The sequence below is a fragment of the Vicugna pacos genome, chromosome 22, assembly GCF_048564905.1.
Source record: "Vicugna pacos chromosome 22, VicPac4, whole genome shotgun sequence".
In the NCBI taxonomy this organism is placed as follows: domain Eukaryota; kingdom Metazoa; phylum Chordata; class Mammalia; order Artiodactyla; family Camelidae; genus Vicugna; species Vicugna pacos.
Window position 1 is genome coordinate 11,601,325 of NC_133008.1, and position 21,762 is coordinate 11,623,086.

A 21,762-nucleotide genomic window follows, 5' to 3' on the forward strand; every position below is an offset into this window, starting at 1 on the left:
TAGCTTTTAGAGGCTTGTTATACAGAAAATACAAGATGTATCTTCACCCTAGAATTCACACTCAGCTGGCAAGAAGGCCTGCGAGAGGCACCAGGGGACTGAGGCCTTCTGCGGAGAGAGCAGAGTCCCACCTCACTCCAGAGCATCCCCTGTGGGGTGGAGTGGCTGGCAGAAGTACCTGGGCTGTTTAAATGTGTGCATCTGCACAGGCAGTCTCCCCGCATAAAAGTTCATAATAAAGTGTGTGCATGAAACAGCCCTGGGGCACTCCGATATGTGTGCCAACCCAGGACCTGCGCCAGAAGGGGCTTACGTATATATTTGTTAAATGAAGCTGTTTATTCATCACGGAGCCGTATCTTAGTTTCACATCCTTTCATGTTGGGGTGTAGCCTGTAATTCTGTTTGGCACAGAGATCAGTGCAGCATTGGGCATAAGGAAAATATCTATTGAATCGTTGACTGAATACCTGTTGGTAGATAAACCAGCGTAATTTAAACGCCTAGGCCCATGTTGTGCCCCCCACCTTCCTGATCCAGCCCATCAGCGGGGACCGTCGTGACTCCTTTAACTGATGAACCGAGGGGGCAAATGAACGCAGGTTTGGGCAGTGGGACATCCCAGGTGTTTCAACTTAATCCGGACACGTCTAACCTCTACCCAAATCAAACAGACCCTTCATTTTAACACTTCAGATCCATGCGTTAGGACAGGCAGGCGTGTTGGGAACAACCTAAATGTTCACCTACAGGCAGCTAGTTGAATAAAGTATGATGTATTTTTCCATTAGACACCCAGTATGCAGTATAGATGTTGTGGAAGAGTATTGACATGGCATGAAGTTCACAATTTATTGTTTTGTCTAAATATGTACGTGGTATTTGTCCAAATAAGCCTGTAATGTATATGTGAATGTATATACATAAACAGTGTGTGTGTGTGGTCCCCAAACCAGCAACAGCAACATCACCAAGGAACTTGCTAGAAGGCGTGTTCTCAGACCCCACGCCAGACCTACAGAATCAGAAACTCCGGAGGTGGAGCCCAGTCCCACCCGGTGACTGGTGCCCACCCACGTCTGAGGACCCCTGATTTGTAGCATCCCTGACACCCCTTCCCTTCCGCTGGGCTCACCTGTGTCTCTTCCCCAGGCCCTGATCCAGCTGCCCCCCTACATCTCCCAGTGTGATGAGGTGCTGCAGTTCTTTGAGACAAGACCTGAGGACCTGAATCCCCCGAAAGAGTAAGTTGCTTTATGGACCTCCTTGGAGCTCCCTCTCACAGCCTCTCTTCCTGCCGGGCCAGCCAGCCTCGGGAAGAACTGGAGGAAAGCTGAGTAAAATGTAAACTAGATTCTAACAGTGGAGCCCATGCCGGGCCTCCCTGCATGTAGCCTTCACATGACTGCAGGTAGCCACAGATGAGTTTCACATTTGCAGGAGGCTGGCTGAGTGCTCTCCCGAATCCCCAACACCCGACACTTACCCACGGCATCTGAACAGAGAAGACAGCGGGCCCTCGAGGCAGGGACTGTGTGCCTTGCCCTGGAAGGTCGATGTACTCAGAACAATCAGTGATGTAAATGAGTGAGTGACTGAGACCCACTCAAGGTCCCATCGGTAGTGAATGATGGGACCAGAATTTGATCCTGGGCAGACAGACTGCAGAGCTGTCCAAGATCCTCACTCCAGCCCTGCCTCCCCTTCGCTTCTCCCTGCCGCAGATGGGCACCGCTCCCAGGTGCCTGTCAGTGCATCTCCCCAGCCGCGCAGTGCACATCGCACAGAATCTCCACACCAGCGGCCTGCCAGCCTTTATACACCGAAGGTTGATGGCACCAATAGCCTGGCCAGCGTGAAACACTGAAAGATGCGTGGTGCTTTTTTAAAAGCCCTTTTTGGGGAAAGGCATTACATGTGTCTGCAGAAAGAAGGGGTCTGTCTAATGGAGAAATTGCAGTAGGGGAGGAGGACACAGACCGCAGGTGCCGGGGCTGTGCTGGGTCACAGGAGCAAGAGCCGACAGGGTTGGGGGTCCGTCTGGGCCCCATCAGGAAGGGCTGAGATGTGCCAGCCAGGTTCTGTTACAGGAGAAGTATGAGCTGCTTCTCTTAGCTCTGAGCTCACTGCCCAAAACAGCAGTAAGGACCCAGGCTTATGTTGGCTGTATGTCCGTGGGCTAAACACTGTATGTAGGTTGAGCTAGAAAGACTCATGTGCTTTCTGAAAGTGAATTTGTTGAAAGTCACAAAGCTTACTTTTTAAAGAGGCCTCTAAGGAGGAGGCATCAGAGAGTTTTCACGTGAAATCAGGCCGTTTGTATATGTACATGAGCAACGTGCAGGGTCCAGCTCAGAGGTCACAGTAGTGAGCTGATCGCTCAGGACCAGCGGTTTAACACAGACGATAAACTTAACTTTCTGTGGTCAGCAAACTGCAGTACATACCGTTTTCTGTGACAAGCTCAGAGCAAGTGAATGCAGCTTCTCAGAGCCAGCACACACAAGCGTGGGGATGCCATTCCGCAAGGGACCGCAGTAAACCTTTTGAATCAGAACATCACAAGGAAACGCCTTGCCGACACATAATTTTTTTTTGAAAAGATGCAGAATGAGTGTAAATCTGCTAACAGACCTGCAGCCCATCGTGGCTACCATGTCTGTTGTTGGTGTCTTTAGCATTTGTGCCTGGTAAACCTTACCCAGCTTTTATCGGCATGACGAGACACGGTGAAATATTCTCAAGGGCCCCGGGTCTACAGTGCTTCCAGGCTTCCAGGGTTGAACTGCCAGCTCAGCTTGTAGTCCCTGGCTTCAATTCTAATTTCTAGGTGAGGAGAATCAAAGAATATGGAACTGCTCAGTTTCCACTCCATCCTCTCACAAAACTGCCAGGTAGGAGCTGTCATCCCCATTTTACAGATGAGGACGTTGAGGTTCAGAATAATGAAAGAGACTCTCCTAAGGTCACACAGTTGGAAGCGGTGAAGGTGATTTTCCCCAGGTCTGCCCGAGTCTTAAGGTCTGCTCTGTGCGGCTGCCAAGCGTGTGCCTCCTACACAAGGCTCCAAGGAAGAGTCTGGGTTTGCAACAGGGTACGTCCAGGTTCAGATCCTGCCTCTACACGTGGGCTTTGTAGCCTTGGGCCTTGATTTCTCTGTGCCGAATCCCATGCATGGACTTAAGATTAAGCACCACTGCCCAGGAGACCCTTCTGAACATTAATGCTTGGATGTCTTTGGCCTCCTGCCTGATGAGGGTGGGTGAGTGGGTTCCCAGCCCCTGAGCAGGCATCAGCCCAGTTTACCGAGAAAAATGGGAGAGAGCCAGGCCAGGGGCAGCCAGCTGTGCTTGACAAGAGTCTGGGCACCTTCATATAGGAAAGAGGGACACTCTGGCAAATGGGGTGGGAACGAGCCTTCTAGAGGAGCTGGGACATCGAGGAGGCTATGTGGTGGCTTTGTCATGCTCTCTGGTGGCCACAGAGGACTTTCCCCACCTTAGGCTTGTAGGAAGAACGCTGGACTGGGCCTTCTAGACCCGGCGCTGCTCCCTGTCAGAAGCACCAGCAGTATTCATTCATTCAGGAAATAGGTACCAGCCGAGGTGCTAGGCACGGGGGACACAGAGCTGACATGACACACGCAGTCTGTGCCCACAGGGAGCCTGCAGTCTGCTGGCCAAGCAGCCAGCTGTCCCGCCTGGGCAGAGCCATCCCCTCCCTCCCCTTCAGCCTCACTTAGGTCATCTGTGAAATGAGACCCCGTCACCTGCGCTGCCCACTCTAGGGGGTTACTGGGAGGCTGAAGTGAAATAACGGTGGGGAAATTAGGACATGATCAGCTGGAGTTTGGGGCTGAAATCCTGGTGAGCTCCCCCTGGGAGTCATGTTTGATGATTCAAAGGATAAACATTTTCCCTAGTTTCCTGGAGTTTTGTTTTTATACTTTTAAAGAGAGTCCATTTCCTTACTTCTTAAATTGGAATGATAGTGCGATTGTCCCTCATGATCAGCAGGGGGATGAGTTCCAGGATCCCCCACGGATACCAAAATCCACAGGTGCTCGAGTCCGCCATACAGAGTGGCGGAATGTTTGCATGTAACCTACGCACATCCTCCCATATACTTTAAGACTGTCTCTAGATTACTTATAGTACATAATACAGTGTAAATGCTTTGCAGATAGTTGCCAGGCCCACAGCAGATTTAAGTTTTGCTTTTTGGAACTCTGGAATTTTTTTTTTAAACATTTTCACTCTGAATTTGGTTGAATCCATGGATGCAGAGCCCACAGTCATGATGAGCTTGGGTCTTTAATGTGTGTGAAGTGCTTAGCACAGCGCCTGGCACACAGTAGATGCACAGTTTTCACACCCCCGTGGCTGCCCGGGGCCAAGATGCTTGGGTTCTACAATGTTTTCAAGCCAGTAAGAGAGAAGCTAGTTGGCATGTTGGATGTTTGTGCATCTCTGGGAAGGAGTGGGTACCACGTGGAGATGCTCATCCTCATACAGGAAGACCAGAGGCTTTCCTCGCAGGCCTTCCAGATGGCCCTCCCTCCCCCCACGTCTCAGGGTGAAAACCAGCAAAGACAGGATCAGCTCATTCAAATGTCTTCATTCCCCAAATATTTCCCACAACTGCCACCCACACTGAAAGCTCAGAAAAACAAGCCCAGTTTCTGCCTTCGGGGCCGGAGGGCCGGTGGGCATTTCTTGAGCTAGAAAAGAGGCAGGCTGGTTGGCATTAAAGTTCAAGAGTGAATGAATATATGTAAGCACATTTGACTGTCCTTTGTGATTGGATTTTTGCTTTTTGTTGATTCTTGTTTTGTGGTTGGCTTTATTCCTTTGATAACTATGTGAGTTTAAAAAGCTAAAGCTCTAAGCTGTTCTTAGAAACAATGAACAGTACATACATGTAAATTTTTTTTAATATGGGCAGTAAAAAAAATAGTAAGAGGCTCTTGCTGCACAGTTGGAAGGGGAAATCTCTTTGCTTGTTTTTTTCCTGCTGGTTTTACTGTTTTTAGTATTGATTTGTATAGGCTGTTTAAATAATAAGGAATTAGCCTTTGCCATATTTGTGGTAAACCTTTGTCCCTTTCATTATGCACTGATATTTTATTTCTGGATTTTGTGATGGACATACGTTTTATATTTTGGCGAAGTCACATCTGGTGACCATTTTTCGTTTGTGACTTCTTTCAGCCTCTTTCAGGCTAAGAAGGGCGGTCCCCATTCAGACACAAGATAGTTCCCTGAATGTTTTTCTAGGTAATTCATTGGTTTAGGTTTTCTTTTGTTTTAACATTTACTCGTGAAATCGTTTAGAATTCATTTCAACACATGGCGTGTGGTGAGAATCCAAAGTTTTTTTCTTACTCTTTTGACCAGCTAGAAGAAATCTTCTTGCTCCATTTATTTAAAAAAAAAAAAAAGCCACAAGCTATCGTGTTTAATGATCACTTCCCTTTCTTCCTTTAGAAAGACTACAAGGCGGGTGGAGGGTATAGCTCAAGTGGTAGAGCGCATGTTTAGCATGCACGAGGTCCCGGGTTCAATCCCCAGTACCTCCTCCAAATATTAAATAAATAAATAAACCTAATTACCTCCCCCCACATTAAGAAAAACATACATATCTTTCAAAAAAAAAAAAAGAAAGAAAGAATACAAGGGAAAAATAGTACCTGCCCTCAGGAGGCTCCTATGCTGATGGGAAAGGCTGTGTGAACAGGTGGATACGTGTGTGCGTGGGCATACACAAACACATACACACAAGTAGAACATCAGCTAAAAGTACAAAATGGCAGCTTGGACTGTACTAAAAAGGCACAAAGTAACCGCTGAGATAAACCCACCAGCATTCTGCTGTGTCTGGGTCGTGGTACACCATGTCTGGCGTACATGTGTCTGGTTCCAAGAGGCTTCCTGGAAGGAAAGAGAAGTTTCCCATCTCTTTGTTTCCCACTGTGTGATCTTGGATAAGTGACTTGACATCTCTGAGCTTCTGTTTCCTCAGCAGTAAAGTGGGCACAGCTATTCTTACTCACATCGTGGTTGCGAGGACTAAGCAGCATCCTGCTCATTGAGTGTAGTGATAGTGTCGGGCCCACGGCAGGTGCTTACCTAGCAATGCCTTCCTGTCCTTAAGCCAGACTCTGAAGGGAGAGGAAGGAGGAGGGGCGGGGGAAGGTTGTGGAGGGCCCAGGAGGGGCTCGGGGGCCACAGCAGGCGGGCTCAGCTGGGCCTTGGTGGTTGTTCAGGGAGTGGTGAACGGCGAGTGCAGCTGAACAGTGGGGCTGGTCCCTTGGTCAGGAGTCTGAAGCTCAGACCCGAGTAAGGGCTTGAGATGGAACTTGGGTGTCTTTCCCAGCAATTTCTAAGGAAGGAAGTGATGGGTTCCCAATGGTGCTCTGAGAGGACGGTTTTTGCTGCCATGCCTGGGAAAATGTGGGACCATCCCAAGCATGTCACACAGAGAAAATAACGTCCCTGCTTGAGTCCACACATGCTGCTTGAACCCAAGACACTCCCCCCCACCGCCCCTTCCCCTCCCCTCCACCCCACTCCCCACTCCAGCTGGGACAGCAGGACAACTAGCAGAAGCAGGTGGAAGGGTAGGAGCCAGGGTTTCAGGAGTCCCAGACCATGGCTCAGGTCACAGGCCTGGATGGCACTGGGCAGAGAAGGCGCTTTACATGGAAGCACACTTAAGAGACCTTTGCTGGTGTGTCTGGACTCCGACAGCGAAGAGGACGACTTCACCCACAGGACAGCCCAAAGTGTGGTCAGGGGAGGGGGCTCCGGCCAGGATTCCCGGGTTCCAATCCTGGGAAAGGTGCCTTGCCTCTCTGGGCCTCAGTGTTTCCATCTGCGAAATGGAGTGACCCTCAAGGTTGTGGTGAGGATTCTGTGGGTCAGTCCAGGTACAGCACTCTGACCAGGACCCTGTCCACAATGAGTGCCAGGAAGCTTGAGCTGGCATGTTCCACTGTCACTCTCACTGTCGCCTGCACAGGGGCAGTGACGTGGAACCTCACTGGGTAATGCCTGGCTGGAGGACATCACGACTGACTGGCCCAGCCCAATCCCGGGGCCAGGCCCTGCTGCTCCTTCCAGAGACACAGAAGGGCAGCTCCAGACTCCAAGGCTTGGCTGAGTTTCCCCCTCCCTGCTTTTCAAAGTTACATCAAAAGTATTATTACGTGGTGGTTACAAACCCAGACTTTAAAATCAGACACTGGATAGACATTTTTCCAAGGAAGGTACACAAATGGCCAATAAGCATACGAAAAGATGTTCAGCATCCTTAGCCCCTAGGAAATATGAGTCCCAACCACAGTGAGATACCCACTAGCATGGCTGGAATCAAAAAGACAGGTAGCAACAAGCATTGCTGAGGATGTGGAGAAATCAGAACCTTCATACGTTGCTGGTGGGAGCGTAAAATGGTGCAGCCGCTGTGGAAGACAGCCTGGCAGTTCCCTAAAAGTTAAGCCTGGAGTTACCATATTACCCATTTCTACGTAAATAGCCAAGAGGGATAAAAAAATATATGCCCCAGGGAGGGTAATAGCTCAGTGGTAGCACGCATGCTTAGCGTGTATAAGGTCCTGGGTTCAATCTCCAATACCTCCATTAAATATATATATATAAACACAAAAACTTGTGTACAAAGTTCATAAAAGCATTATTCATAATAGCCAAAAAGTGGAAATAGCCCTGATGCCCATCAGCTGATGAGCACATGAACAAAGTGTGGTTTATCCACATAGTGGAATATTATTCAGCCATGAAATGGGATGAAACACTGATGCGTGCTACAGCATGGATGACCCTTGCAAATGTTATGCTATGTGAAAGAAATGAGTCACAAAAAGCCACCTATTGTATGATTCCATTCATATTAAATGTCCAGAAAAGACAAATCCTTAGAGATAGCAAAACATGTTAGTAGTGGTCAAGCACTGGGAGGAATGGGAGTAGAGAGTAACTACTTTGATGGGTACAGGCTTTCTTTTTGGAGTGATGAAGATTTTCTGGAACTTGATAGTGATGATGGCTACACAACTTTGTGAATATAAAAAACAGTTATATTCTGTTTATAAAATATAATGTAAGAAACAGTTAATTCCATACTTTAAAAAGGTGAATTTTATGGTATGTGATTTATATCTCAATTTTTTAAAATTTAAATAGAGCTAGGTTCAGATCCTGGCTGTGTGACTTTGGGCAAGTTACTTAACCTCTCTGTGCCTCATTTCCCTCATCTGTAAAAAGGGCATTAAAAAGTCCATGTTTCCTAGGGTTATGAGTATCAATGAGTAAAATAAAAGTACCTATACAGGGTAATAGCACTTACTAGGAATTTAATTGTAATTATTAGCTAATATTGCTGTTGCCACAACATCTGTTTCAGCCCAAACAGCCTATCATCTCCCTTTACCCTATTACATTGGAAAGCCTTTTACTAATGGGATAATTCACTTAAAAGTACATTGTAAACCCCGATTTATAATCTTGTGTTTGCAATGCAGTTGTACATATAAACTCTAACATGGTTGACAAGCGTAAGGGAGCGATTACTCATTATTCTGTATGAATTCTAGCCCACAGTAGTGTTCTCTGTGTCACCCTGAGGGACATGTGCCATGTTCATTGCTATCCAGACGTCTACCCAGTTTTAGTGTGTTCCACTTGCCACCAAGAGCTTTCTGCTCTGAGTGTACAGCTCAGGGGACGGCTGAGAGAACGGCTGAGCAGTGGGGCAAGGCCCTTGGTGTACCTGATGAGTTGGGCTTCAGGCTCAGTGCAGTGGGGGAGGCTGAGTCCTGTTTTCAGACTGCCTGCCTACCCCCACCCCCTGCCCGTCAGCTCCTCCCCAGAGCCACCTACTCTACAAATAGAGTGGAGATGCTGGTCCCCAAGGCACTAGGGCACTTACCAGGCAAAGGGAGAAAATTAAGAAGAATTCTTTCTGTTTGAAAGAGCCTGGGTCCCGGAGGCTGGCTTGGATTTTACTCATTCGCTGGAGATCTTGTGGGATGGAACATCTGTTTCCTAATGGAATAGATCTTATCAGTACACAAAAGACTGACTCATCCCTCTTCCCCACCCCCATTCTTTCCTGTACAGGGAGCATGTCGGGAAAAAGAAATCAGGTAAGAACATTTTCCATCTTCTCTTATTCATTCAGTGTTTAGCATACCCCTCCTGAGCGGTGTACCAGGCTCTGGGCACTACAGTGGGGATACAGCAATGTGGATGGATGGATGGATGGATGGATGGATGGGTGGGTGGGTGGATGGGTGGATGGATGGGTGGATGCTTGATTGATTGGTTGATACCTCACCCTATTTTCCAGAAAAAGGATGGAAGGTTTTTCATTCTATACCTAAAGATTACAAAGTGCAAGAGAGCTGGTGTCTTTCCCGAGAAGGCCTTGGTGGAGTCTGGGAGACAGACAGCTTCCTAGCCGGGCTGTAAGGTGTCAGGTACCTTTGTTCTGCTTTAGAGGAAAGGATGCGGTAGTGTAGAGCCAAGAGCATTCTCCTCAGGTGTCAGGGAGGAGTCTTAAAGAAGGCACCCTGGGTCTTGAAGAGTGAGCTGGAGCCTTTCACACAGCGAAGGGCATTCGGAGCCGAGGGGACAGCGCGCGGGCTGGGCGGGCACGCGTGCGTCAGGCCCACTCTGCCCGGCACTGTGCCTCCTTCGGCCAGCCACAGTGCTGCGCAGGGACCGCAGCTCCCACACTCACCTCCACTCTCTCAGCGGTCAGTTCTCTTCCTCCAAAGCACCCTTTCCGTTCTCTGGGCAGCACCGCTCTTGTGTCAAGAGCGAGCGTGGGAAAAGAGAAGGTGGGAATTTGGGTGTGCACCAAACAGTGACTGAGTTCTCACAGGCCTGGGGTTGATCCGCTTAGATCCACAACTGCCGAACTTTGTTCTCCTGCGACCCAAGAACATCCTGCACATCTGCAAACTTTTGCACCACATCTGGAGTCAATGTGGTCTTCAGAGTGTTCCAGAATGCTAAATTCTTTTATTTATCTAGGACTCCAGGAAATTTGTGGGGGGTTGATAAGGATTGAGGAAGAGGAGGCCAAGCAGAGATCCCAGAAGAGAAAAAAGATGCCTCCTCTCATGGGCCTCAGTTTCCTTACCTGTGAAATGGGGACGATGGTAGTACTCAACCTTGTAGGATTATTATAGGACTTACAATAATATGTATAAAGCACTTCGAACAGCGCCTGGCACGTTGTAAGAGATACACGTTGGTGCGGTTTTTATATGACCACTCCGGTTAGTTCAAAGACGCAGATGTTTCTGTCCAGCATTAGGAGCAATTCCAAATTCAACAGCTCTGGTCCCTTTATTGCCCCCGTGGAGAGGAACTGGATCTGTTTGCCTCAAGGTATGGTGTCCAGAATGAACTCCAGCCTTTCCCCAACCAGTCTGTTTACAGCTCTGCTTTCTGGCTTAATAGGTACTGGCCGGAGCCGTGGCATCCTGCTCAAGCTACAAATAGCCCTTGAGCTGGGGATAATGATACGTTTCTTAGAAAAGAGAAGGAGGAAAATGAGAAGTAGACAGTCTTGGCTGGTCACAGAGTTTCTGGCTTTGAGTGTGCAGAGACTTTCCTGGAGGGAGCGGGTGGGAGGGAGAGAGGAACAAGACAGCTCTGGTTTGTGAAAACAGAAGTGTTCCGTCAGGACAGCCCTGATGAGGGGACTGGTCTGGAAAAGAGAAAAGAAGCTTTAATTTGTGGTGACCACTATTGCATCATTCACCTGCAATGATGAGGGACGGATTTATTTATATTTCAACTGGGTGGAGAAGAACGTCTTTCTTCATTCAGACGAAGAACCTATGCTGGGATTAGCCTTTTTTTTTTTTTATCTGACCTTTGAACACTTCCTTTGTGTTAGAACAAGCCTTCTTGATTAAATTTGAAAGGGATTTGAAAGGTTGACAGCCCAAGATTTCTGTGCCATAAATCTGAGTTGAAGAAGGCTTATCTCTCTCCAGAATTTCCCTGTCATGGCTGGCTGGCTGGCTGGCTAGCCCCTGCAAGACTTTGGCTAACGTGGTCTCAAATTCTCCTCATCCTGCAGGGAAAAAATCCTCCCACCAAAATTTAGCAGATCATATGATTATTTAAGGAGCATCTTTTCTTCCTGATTTTTCTGCCCTTTGCTTATTAAAATATTCTGTTTACTGGCTCTTTCCCCAAGACTGGTAGTATAGTGAATTTCTAGAAAGAAAGACCTACTTTACCATTACTCATCATTTTAAAAATTCAGGAATAACCATCATGAAGAAAGAAGAAACATTCAAATAGAAAACATCTATAGTAAATGTGGCACTTCACCTTATGAGAGTATTTTATGGCACTTCTTCAATGATAAAATCACCCCTCCACTGTCAGATCTCCTCCTTTCTTCTGACCTTTTCCTTCTCTGCTATTCCATGCTGGACCACAAGGATGACATTTCTTACCTAGGGATGCTTTGATTTCACACTTAAAGCTGCTAGAACTTAGCTGCCTGTATCAACTGCAATTTCTGTGCATTATAGAGCTTGGTTGCAATATCGCCGTCTACCAGTAGGTGTTCCCACCTACCGCCTAAATGGCCTGAAGCCTAATTTGAGATTCCCAGTAGATCAAATGAATGGCATTTTGATCCGTGGAGTGCTCTGGATAAAACAAAGGCAGCCTGTTCTGGAAGAACTGGTGCTGAATAAAGCAACTCCATGCACTGTCTTCTGAACCACTTAGTGGCAGGGAACTATAGTCTAAAAGCTACTGTCATCAAAGAACAGGAAGGAGATGTAAAGCTCAGACCTGGCCCCTGAATGAGTCTTGGAGGAAGTACCAGCCCTGAGCCCTGTGCCAGCACCTCATCTTCTGGTGCCAGCCCAGAGACCTCAACCCTGCTCCCTGCCCTCCTCATTTCCTGGCTTCAAGTCTTGTTCACAGTGAGTCCCACAGTTCCCCGATCCTGTCACAACTCATAGTTATCCGAAATCGTGGCGGCAGCGTGGTTAGGGGAGTTGGTGCAGAAATGAACAGCTCAGTCCATTGATCAGAGTCCTGAAAATTGCATATGGTACCACTGGGCCATCATCAGTTGTTTAAACCGGGTGGCAACAGTTGTACTTTTTGGACAGAATAACCTGACTTAACTAGACCTTGACTTAACCAAAGCCTCTGTCCCTACTTATAGGCAAAAAGGGTCTTTGGTTGCTTAGAAGAGGGACAGGTGCCTGCTGATGGCTCAGCACTGCGTGTTCTCAGGAGGCTTGGAGCTGTGTAGGGCAGGGAGGGTTTCTAGATGTCTCCATTCATCCTTTGTTCATTCATTGCACAAATGTCTATTGAGCATCTGTGCTAACTGCTGAGTGAACAAGATGGGCACAGTTATTCAGTGTGTATTAAGCACCTACTATGTGCCTGGCCATGTTCTAGGTCCCCAAGGAGTGCAAAGGTGAACAGCATGTGGGAAGTATCCTCAGAGTCTGGTAGAAAAGGCAGAAGTGTAAACAAAATAAAATGTTATCAGTGCTGTGAGAGAATGCAGTTGAATGAATCCCTGAGGTAGGAAGTCATTTAAAGCTGAGTTTTAAAATATTCATTCTTTCATTCAAATATTTATTGAGCCTTTGTAGATGCCGTCCACTTCGTAGACCAGAAGCTGGCAAACATTTTCTCGAAAAGGCCAGATAGTAAATATTTTAGACTTTGCGATCCATATACAGTCTATGTTACTAATAATAACTTTTTGTTTCCTCTTCCTCTCATTCTCCTCCTTATTCTTTATAAATCTTTAAAAATATAAGAAACGTTCTTAGCTTCCCTTGCACTGAAACAGACCGTGGGCCTGTGAGCCTTTAGGCAGTATGAGTACAACAGTAAATAAGAGATCCAGTCCTTTCATGGGGCGTATATTCTAGAGTGGAAAAATAGACAACAAGGAGACATGTTAAATATATAGAATCTATAAGACTGTGCCTTGCATGCATTATCAAGCAATTGCAAGGAGGCCAGAGCAGAGTAACTATAAATAATTGTGGCTTGAAATTTTTAATTTTGCTTCTTCTTAATTCAGTTTCCACTGATGGTCCAGGAGTAATATGTTTAATGGTAAGAGTGACCCAGACTCCTATCTTGATGTTCTGCCACACATGGCCGGCATTTCCCAATGTCACCTTACAGCCCAAGATGGCTGCTGCAGCCCCAGCCATCACTTTCGCATTCTAGCCAGCAGTAACAAGTAAAGGGTGAAATAGGGTAAGCCCCTCCTGTAAGGATTCTTACCAAGCAGTTACACAGAACACGTCCACTTACATCCTAGTGGCTAAAATCTAGTCACATGGCCTATTCCCAATTGTAAAGGAGTCTGACTCCTAGTACCCCAGCCAAAACTCAGGAGTTCTATTTACCACAGAAAGAAGAGAGAATGAGGGATATGTGTCACCTTGGGTAGAGTGGAGAAGTAATTATCAGAGACAGATTAGGCAGAGCCTGTAGGCCACTGGGGCTTTTCCTGAGTGAGGTGGAAGCCATTGCAGGGCCTTGACTTTTGAAGAGTGTCATCCACCTTTTAAAAGGATTCCTCTAACTGCTGTGTCCAGAACATATTGTAAGGGTCAAGGCTGGCAGCAGGAGGCCAGTTAGGAGACTAAGAATAGATGGCTCCCATTTGAATGAGGAGGAGAGGAGGAGACATCCCAGGCAGAGAAAACAGCTATGCAAAGGCACCTTCGTGCTTTCCAGTTTTATAAGTGAACCAGGGATGAGGTGCCCAAAATGTAAGACCAGAAAGGGAAGCAAAGTCCAGGCTGTGCAGAACCTGAGAGCACCGGGGAGCCAGAGCAGGTGCTAAGCAAAGAGTGGCATGATTAGAGTAGCAGTTGGAGGGCAGACTAGAGGGGCAGGATGGAGACCAGTCGTGAGGGCCCCGCCTCTGCACCCCTGGCCTAAGGAAGCCTCTTTCAGACCCTGGTGCAGAGGATGTGGCTTAGTGAGGATGTGGGGAAAGCAAAGTGATGGAGTGCTGGCAGGAAGGTCCTCCCACATCAGACCCGTGGCTCTGTGAGAGGGAGTCCTGACAGCCGCCACAAGGGGCAGCAGAGAGCCGCCCAGGCACTTCCTGACCCCTCTAACCCGCTGACTGCCTGCCTGGAAGACCCAGGCTGTCCCTGAACACTGACCCAGGCGGTAGCCTCAGGTTCCAGCCTGACTTGAAGTGGGTGCTTCTCTCCTGTCTGTCCAGTTCTCTGTCTCCAGTTGAGGCACAGGAAGCACAGTTACCTGGATGCAGCCCACCTGAGGTTAAAACAGAAGGGCAGCTGCATTCCTAGGGTTGCGAGCCCTGGGGCAGGCTCTGTCCCGGGGTAAGAGCTGTTGATCCTTGTCTCTACCTAGTGCGCTCACTGGGGCACTTGTCCCCACTCGCAGTGACCAGGACAGGTAGCCAAGAGCCTCCAGCAAGCCTGTGTCTGCATTCCCTCATTCACATGGTGGTACTTCTTGTTAGCACAGTGCCAGGTAGTTTAAGAGACAGTCAAGAGCTCACTTGCTGAAGGGGACAGTGGCCAACCTGCTCTCAGGCCACTGAAGGGTCTGACAGCGTGCTTGAGCTGGGAGGAAGTCAGCCCTGCAGCCTGACCTGGGTGGGAGGTGACAGAGGAGGAGAGGGGAGGGCTGGTAGTAGTGAAGATCTGAGAGCTGCAAAGAAGTAAGACTTGGGACTGGTGGTGGGGACCCTCGGGGAAGGAGAGCCAGCAGACCTCAGACTGTCCTTCCTTCCTGTCATCTTCTCTTTCCTCACCCCCTTCCCCCAGGGGGACCTGATTCAAATCTAGCTTTGTCACCAACCAGCTGCGGGATCCAAGGCAGGTCACCTGATATCTCGGAGCCTCTGTTTGCTTATCTATAAGATCGGGGTGGTAATACCCACCTTCCAGGCCGGTTGTGTTGAGATAGTGTGTGTACAGTGTGTAGCCTGTGATAGGCATTCGTGCAGGGCTGCTTCCCTCCAGGCCTTTGTCTGAACCTCCATCCCACGTCTTCTGTCTCTTTTTCCCCCCTCTCGACTCTGTTCTCATGCTTACTCCACTCCGGGTGCAAATGACAAGGCTGCATATCCCCCCGTTACCCTCAGCCTGGGAAAGTGAATGGCCAGAACATGGTCACAGAGCTAAGAAGCAGTGACCTTTCACCCAGCTACAGTGCCCTGCTCTGATTTTCCACATCAGAAATTCCGGGCGCACAGTTCTAACAAAGGGCTTTTGTGCTGCTTCTGGATGCCAGAGGCCAGAGTGCAGACCATGCTGGAAAATAATTCACAACCAGCTCTCTGTAGCCTTTGCCAATTTCCATGGTGTAAATACCCCCACCATAGCCAATTTCAGTAAGACACCACCCAGCAGAGTGGGGAGGAGATGCACAAAATTAGCTTGGGATTGGTGTATTTGGACACAGAAACGAACGTATCAGTGGATATTTCAGTGGTTCGCGGAAACAATAGGAGGGAATACTTGGAATCAAGACCTTCAGAAAACCAGGGCCTGGTGGCCACACATCGCGTCTCACAGTCTGCCTGTACCGCTCTGTCCCCATTTTCCTCGTGACTCCCTGTCTCGGGGTCTCTACTTTGTATCACCCCTCTAGGGGGTCTTGCTGACCACTCCGTTTAATGTAGCAGCCTTTTTCTCATTCATTTTCTGTCTGGCATCCTGGTGGTTTCCAGCAGTGCATCCACCAAAGACGAATACTCATATTATCCTGTAGACTTACATGCTTATGGATGTGTCTTTCTCCCCAACTAGATTGAGGCTGGGGGTCATGTCTGTTTTATTCACTTTAGTGCTCCCAGCATCTGATAGGGTGTTTGGAACATCACTGGTGACTTTGTGAATTAATAGATGAGTGATTTTAGATGGGTGGATAACGATGGATGGATGTTTGGTTAGATGGATGATGGTGGACGAATAATGGCAGATAAATGGGTGGATGGATGGTTGGATGGAAGAATAGATAAGAATGAATGAACGAACTTTCCCACTTGGCTGTCAGCTTCTTCAAGGCAAGTACCATATCTTGACCAACTCTGAATCCTCAGTGCCTAGCACAGTGCCTGCACTGGACAGGCACTTGGTAAATTTTGGTGGCTGAGTGAGCAAGATTAAATGGATGGTTGAGTGAATGATTCAGATGGATGAGGTGACCCTTAAGACAAGCCCTATCAGAGCTTCTTTCTCTGTTTGGAATGTCCTCCTGGCCCTCCCTAACCCCCGGCTCCTGCTCCTTCACACGTGGGGAGTGGCCAGATGTGACACTTGATAGCAATTTGTGTCCCCAGGGGGTGACCTGACCTCAGTGGACCCCATGGTCCTGGAACAGTATGTGGTGGTGGCGAACTACCAGAAGCAGGAGAGCTCGGAAATCAGCCTCAGCGTGGGGCAGGTGGTGGACATCATTGAGAAGAACGAGTCAGGTAGGGGACCTGGACCACCTCCTTCCCGCTCTACACTGTCACCAAGCCCGTGGGACAGGAAACACTTGGAAATGCAGAAACTGCAGTAGCCAGTCCAGAATGGTCAGTTTCCGCAGATCTGGTTGACGGCCTGCCTCCTAGAAAGCTGGCCCTATGTGACCACAGTGTTTGAGTCACAGCTCACCAGCATCCTTTTGGGCCAGGTGTTACCATCTTGTTCTGAGGTTCACATTTAATGAATATTCCTTCTAGTTTCAAAGCACCTGGAGACCCAGAGTCCAGCAGTCCACTGGAACTTTGGCTACCATGGGAGTCTTCATGAAGGTTCTGACAGCTGTGGGCTCTGGTGGGAGGGCACACCGCCTCAGCTCACCTGCCATCACAGGGACCACTGGTCACATACAGGCAGACCTCAGAGATATTGCAGGTCTGGTTCCAGACCACTGCAATAAAGAGGATCGTACAAATTTTTTTATTTCCCAGCGCAAACAAAGGTTATGTTTACATTATATGGTAGTTTATTAAGTGTGCAATAGCCTTATGTCTAAAAGAGCATATGTACTTAATTAAGATACTTTATTGCTAAAAAATGCTAACCCATCATCTGAGCCTTCAGTGAGTTACAGTCTTTTTGCAATAGGAACATCAGAGCTCACTCATCACAGGTCATTGTAATAAATATAATAATAATGAAAAAGTTTGAAACATTGCAAGAATTACCAAAACGTGACACAGGGACGGGAAGTGAGCAAATATTGGGGAAATGGCACCGATAGACTTGCTGGACACAGGATTGCCACACACCTTCAATTCATAAAAAATGCATTGTCAGCAAAGTGCAGTAAAACGAGATCTGCTGGTACATTAGCTGGAACAGAATGTGGTGCGAGTGAGACACTTAGCCTGGGTTTTCTTCTGAACTTCACATTTCACAGCCACCCAGGCGGCTTCATCAAGGAGGACGCGTGAAGGATGCCATGAGACAATACATCGAGAGTGCCTAAGCTGGCACACAGTAAATGCTCAAAAATGTGTCTTTCCTTCCCTTTTGCCTTCTTTAGCTACAACAGGGCATCGGCACCACTGAAGGCAAAGAGCAGGGAGCAGGGGGTGAGCGGATCCCCTCCAGGAAAAAGTGGCGTAAGCCCATTGGCTTTGTTGTGGCTCAAGTGGGACACTGGCTAATGATGTTAGTGGGCTGATCTCTGTGATACCCCAGGGGCTAGTTAAGGTCCAGCACATGGGGTAAGACCATTTTCAACAGCATCTGGATCATGTTCTCATTAGCCATGAGGTCAGCATTAGCCAACCGAAACTCTGATTCCTCAGTAGGGCAGTGCTAACCCCTGCTTCGCAGCTGAAGGCACCGAGACTCCAAGGGACTCACTCACTCACCCAGGATCTCGTGACAGGTTGCTGAGCTGGAATTCCAAATCCATTCCAGCTGGCCCCAAGGCCATGTGATGTTCTAATTCCTGGAAATGAGTATAGGCAGATTGTGGGTGTGGCTGGTGGGTGCTCCGTGACGACTGAAGAAGGGAGCGCCCACTGCCCCCTGTGCTTCGCCAGCTTGAGTGCTGTCAGGAAGAAAGCATCGGCTGGGTGAAAAGGGGGAGCCAGGATGCGGTTGGCGGGACAAGCCTGGTGTGTCCAGGGGCACCAGGGGGATCAAGGGCAGATGCTCAAATCTTCAAGTGACCAACAAGCAGGCAACATTTTTAATTATATTTTAGTTGCCCAAATAATATATGGATGTGTTCTTAAAACATTAATGAAAAAGTTAAAAGGTATCTTTCCCCATTATCTTTCTCCCTAGTCACCTTTCCAAACCCAGATAGCCCTTCTGTCGCACACACACACATAAGTGCACCCAGGGAAGCCAGGGTAACCTGTTTGGAGTTCAGCTAATTAGCAACCTTAATCCCATCCACAACCTTGTTTCCTCTTTGCCACGTGAGTCATTATTCTGCCTGCCCCAGGCTCCCTGGGAGCCCTTTCTCTAAAGAGGGAGGGCCTGAGTCTGAGTGAGAGGCCCTCTCAAGCAGTTACACCTGCGGCCGGATTGACCTTGACATGACCGGATGCAGCATCAGGGTCTCAGGTCAGTTGTCAGGCCAGTGGTTTCAGTACCAGAGGGACCTGGGTGCAGACTGCAACTCAGCCATAAGTTGTGTGAACTTGGACAAGTCCTGCCCCTTGGAGCCTCAGTTTCCTCATCTGTGCAGTGGGGATGATAAAGGTGAAGATAATGGAAGTAAAATGATGAGTGCCTTGCACACTGTAGTGAAGGTAGTTCCGTTCTTTACTCTCATCCTTTTCGACCACGTCTCTCCCCACCGCGACCCCGACCCCCATCCCCACCCCAATTCCAGGCTCGGGACCGGCTTCCTGTTAGCCTATCTCTGGCAGTTAGCAGACAGCTCACGTGGGGAGTTGTGTTCCACCGACAAAACGGTGACTTGGTAGCTTTCCCCTGAGCGTCGACTCATGTAGTGGCTGAATACATCATTCTGTCCTGACGCCCAGCCCTCACGCCTGACCCAGCTGACATCAGTCTGCGCTCTCCTTTTCCCAGGGTGGTGGTTCGTCAGCACAGCGGAAGAGCAAGGTTGGGTCCCCGCGACCTGCCTCGAAGGGCAGGATGGTGTGCAGGATGAGTTCTCTCTCCAGCCTGAAGAAGGTAGGGAGGTGCTGGGGCCTCGGGCTTGCGGGGGAGGGGGAGGCCTGGGCCCACCGTCACCCAGATGGGGGCCTCCTCACGCAGTCCCTTCCCCTCAGCCTCTGCCTCCGAATCTCCGGGGCTCACTGGCTCGGGCTCTGTAGCCTGTGGACACGAAGCTAGGCCCCAAATTGGGGGCAGGGCAAGTCTTCCCTTTCTTAGGGGCCTATGGGAGCAAACTCAGGTGAGCCTGGCTAGAGCCAGGCCTATGATACCTTCATGGGACCTCAGGGGGGCCCAGACTGATCACTGTCAACACCTCACTCTTCCTCCCTTGAATTAATTCTGATGGCCAAGGGGCTGGGGCTGCTTCCAGCTCTCTTGCAAGACATCTGAAGCCATGAGTGAAGATCTCTGCTTTTGCCCTCTCTCTGTTGGTTTAATGGCCCTGACTAGGCGTCAGGATTAGAGCTGACCCTTTCCACTTACCCACACACGCTTCTGTTTCCCAGGGAACTTTCCCTACAGGTACCCTAAGGAGTGATTCCTCCCGTGTCAGAAGTCCTAAGGCTCAGCCAGCCGCCCCTTTTACCCCAGAAACATTCCCAAATCGAGAGTAAGGAGTTCACCTTCGCTACCAAACAGGAGGGTTTTGGAGTCAGACCTGAATTTGACTGTCACCACTGAATCTGAATTTGCACCACTTTCTGGCTAAGTGATCTGGGGCCAGCAACTGAACCTTTCTATGCCTCGGCCACCTTCTCTAAAAATGCAAATGACTACGTCATGGGATTTTTTTTTTTTATTAAATGAGATCCCACATGCAAAGCACATGGCAGAGTACCTAAAACAATAAATAACCAGGAACAGTTATCATACAGCTGTGTCCTACCGCGGGTTGAATGTTTAGGACTTTCCAGTTGACGGGTTTGAGAAAGCACAAGGCCACTGAAGTACGTATGTATCAGGAAAGAGGGTGTGAAGGAGGACTATTTCCATGCTCAAAAGTTACCCAAAAAAAAGCAAAAAAACAAAACAAGAGTATGTGGTTTGGCATTTAGTTTTGTGATGGCTGGCACCTGCAGAGTAAAATGCCTTTTGTTTTGCTCTGTGGTCATGGGGCCACCAAGTACTAGGGGCCGGGGTGAACAAAGAGAAACTACAAGAATCATTTCAGAATAAGGGCAGTGAGTGATGTACTGCGTGGAAACAAACTATAGCTCCCTTCAACAGTTAATGATGCCCACCGTGGGGCATGTCGCTGTAAGGGACTGATTATTATCCCCAGAAAACAGGCTCAGAAAGGTAGAGACCCTTGCCTGGGGTCACACAGCTAGAAGATGGGAGAAAGACCACATTTTCCTAAGGGTTCATGTATTTTTTCCCCTGCTGGGAGGGCTTCTCTTAATGCCTCTTTGTAATCATGCTAGGCATAGAATTGTGTCTACCAGATGGCTCTTCACCAAGTTCAAGGTTAACACTCAGGAATCTGGTCCTTCTGAGACACCTGGGGCTTGGTGTAGACTCCAAAATAATTGCTCCTAAGTGGGAGTGTGTGCTTGGTGCCTCCTTTGCCTCGAGACACCAGAAGTGCTTTCTTCTCACCTCTGCCTTCTGCCCTTCGCCTCCACATGCTGCCCGTCCAGTCTCATGGAGGTACTGGTCTCTGCCCCGGCCCGTGGGCCGCCGCCGGACTCTGGGGGACTTGTATGCCCCCATCGACTGGCGTCAAGGTGCCTGCCTCGGGGTTTCCCTCCACGTTCGGTGCTCAGAGCCGGTCCCTGCATCTGCATGTGCCTCCCTGCTCTGGGACTGCCCGTGCCTGTTGCATGTAGGAAACAGTGATCTTACCTGTACTGTGTGTATGTTGGCATGTAGGTTTGGGAGGAGGGAGCCTGGGGTGTTTCTTGGCCTGGGGCCCCGAAGTTTCCCAGGTTAAAAAATCATGCTGAGCCAGTGACCTTTTCCCTTCATCAGGTACCTTTGAATTGCAAGGGAAAAGAAACCTACGTCAGACCAACTTAAGCAAAAGGGAAGTGTGTTAGTTCATATCGCTGAAAAACCCAGGGTAGGGCTGGCTTCGGGCATGGCTGAGTCTAGGACCTTGAAAATGTCATTAGCACCTGGGACTCACCTTCGCCACGTCTCTGCTCTATTCTCTACCTGGCTGGCACCATTCTCTCATGGTGACAGTACTTCCAGGCACCCTTCAGGGATGCCCACCAAAGTGCTTCTCCTTCCATGCAGTCCCAGATTTGGTTCTCACCAACCCATCTGGGGTCATATGTCATCCCCGAACTAATCACGGTAGCCAGTCACTGTGGCCAGGCCAGGGATATGCACCCTCCCCATCCCTCCAGGTGGTAGTGAGGTCAGCCTCACCCAAACCATATGGATGGAGGCTGGTAGCACCACCAGCGGAAGGGCAGCTGGATGCTAAGCAGGCAGTGTCAGCAGCTCCTGCCACCTTAAGCTTTGTCAGGGATCACAGGGGGACGCACAGAGCCCAGAGAGGGCCTCTGGGTGCTAGAAAGTCCCCCAGTGCAATTGCACCAAACGGTGTCAGGCCCCAGGAGTCCAGGCCTAGAGGACTGACCGTA

The 21,762-nt window shown here is 49.0% G+C and overlaps 1 protein-coding gene across 1 annotated transcript in view; it reads left to right on the forward strand.

Moving 5' to 3' along the window:
• SH3PXD2B (SH3 and PX domains 2B) overlaps nt 1–21,762 on the forward strand; it is a 98,395-nt gene that overhangs the window by 56,740 nt on the left and 19,893 nt on the right. Inside the window, exons 5-8 of the mRNA XM_015234967.3 lie at nt 1,153–1,244; nt 9,138–9,163; nt 16,369–16,503; nt 19,079–19,183. Coding sequence (XP_015090453.2) covers nt 1,153–1,244; nt 9,138–9,163; nt 16,369–16,503; nt 19,079–19,183 — 358 coding nt within the window. The remainder of the gene's footprint in view (nt 1–1,152; nt 1,245–9,137; nt 9,164–16,368; nt 16,504–19,078; nt 19,184–21,762) is intronic.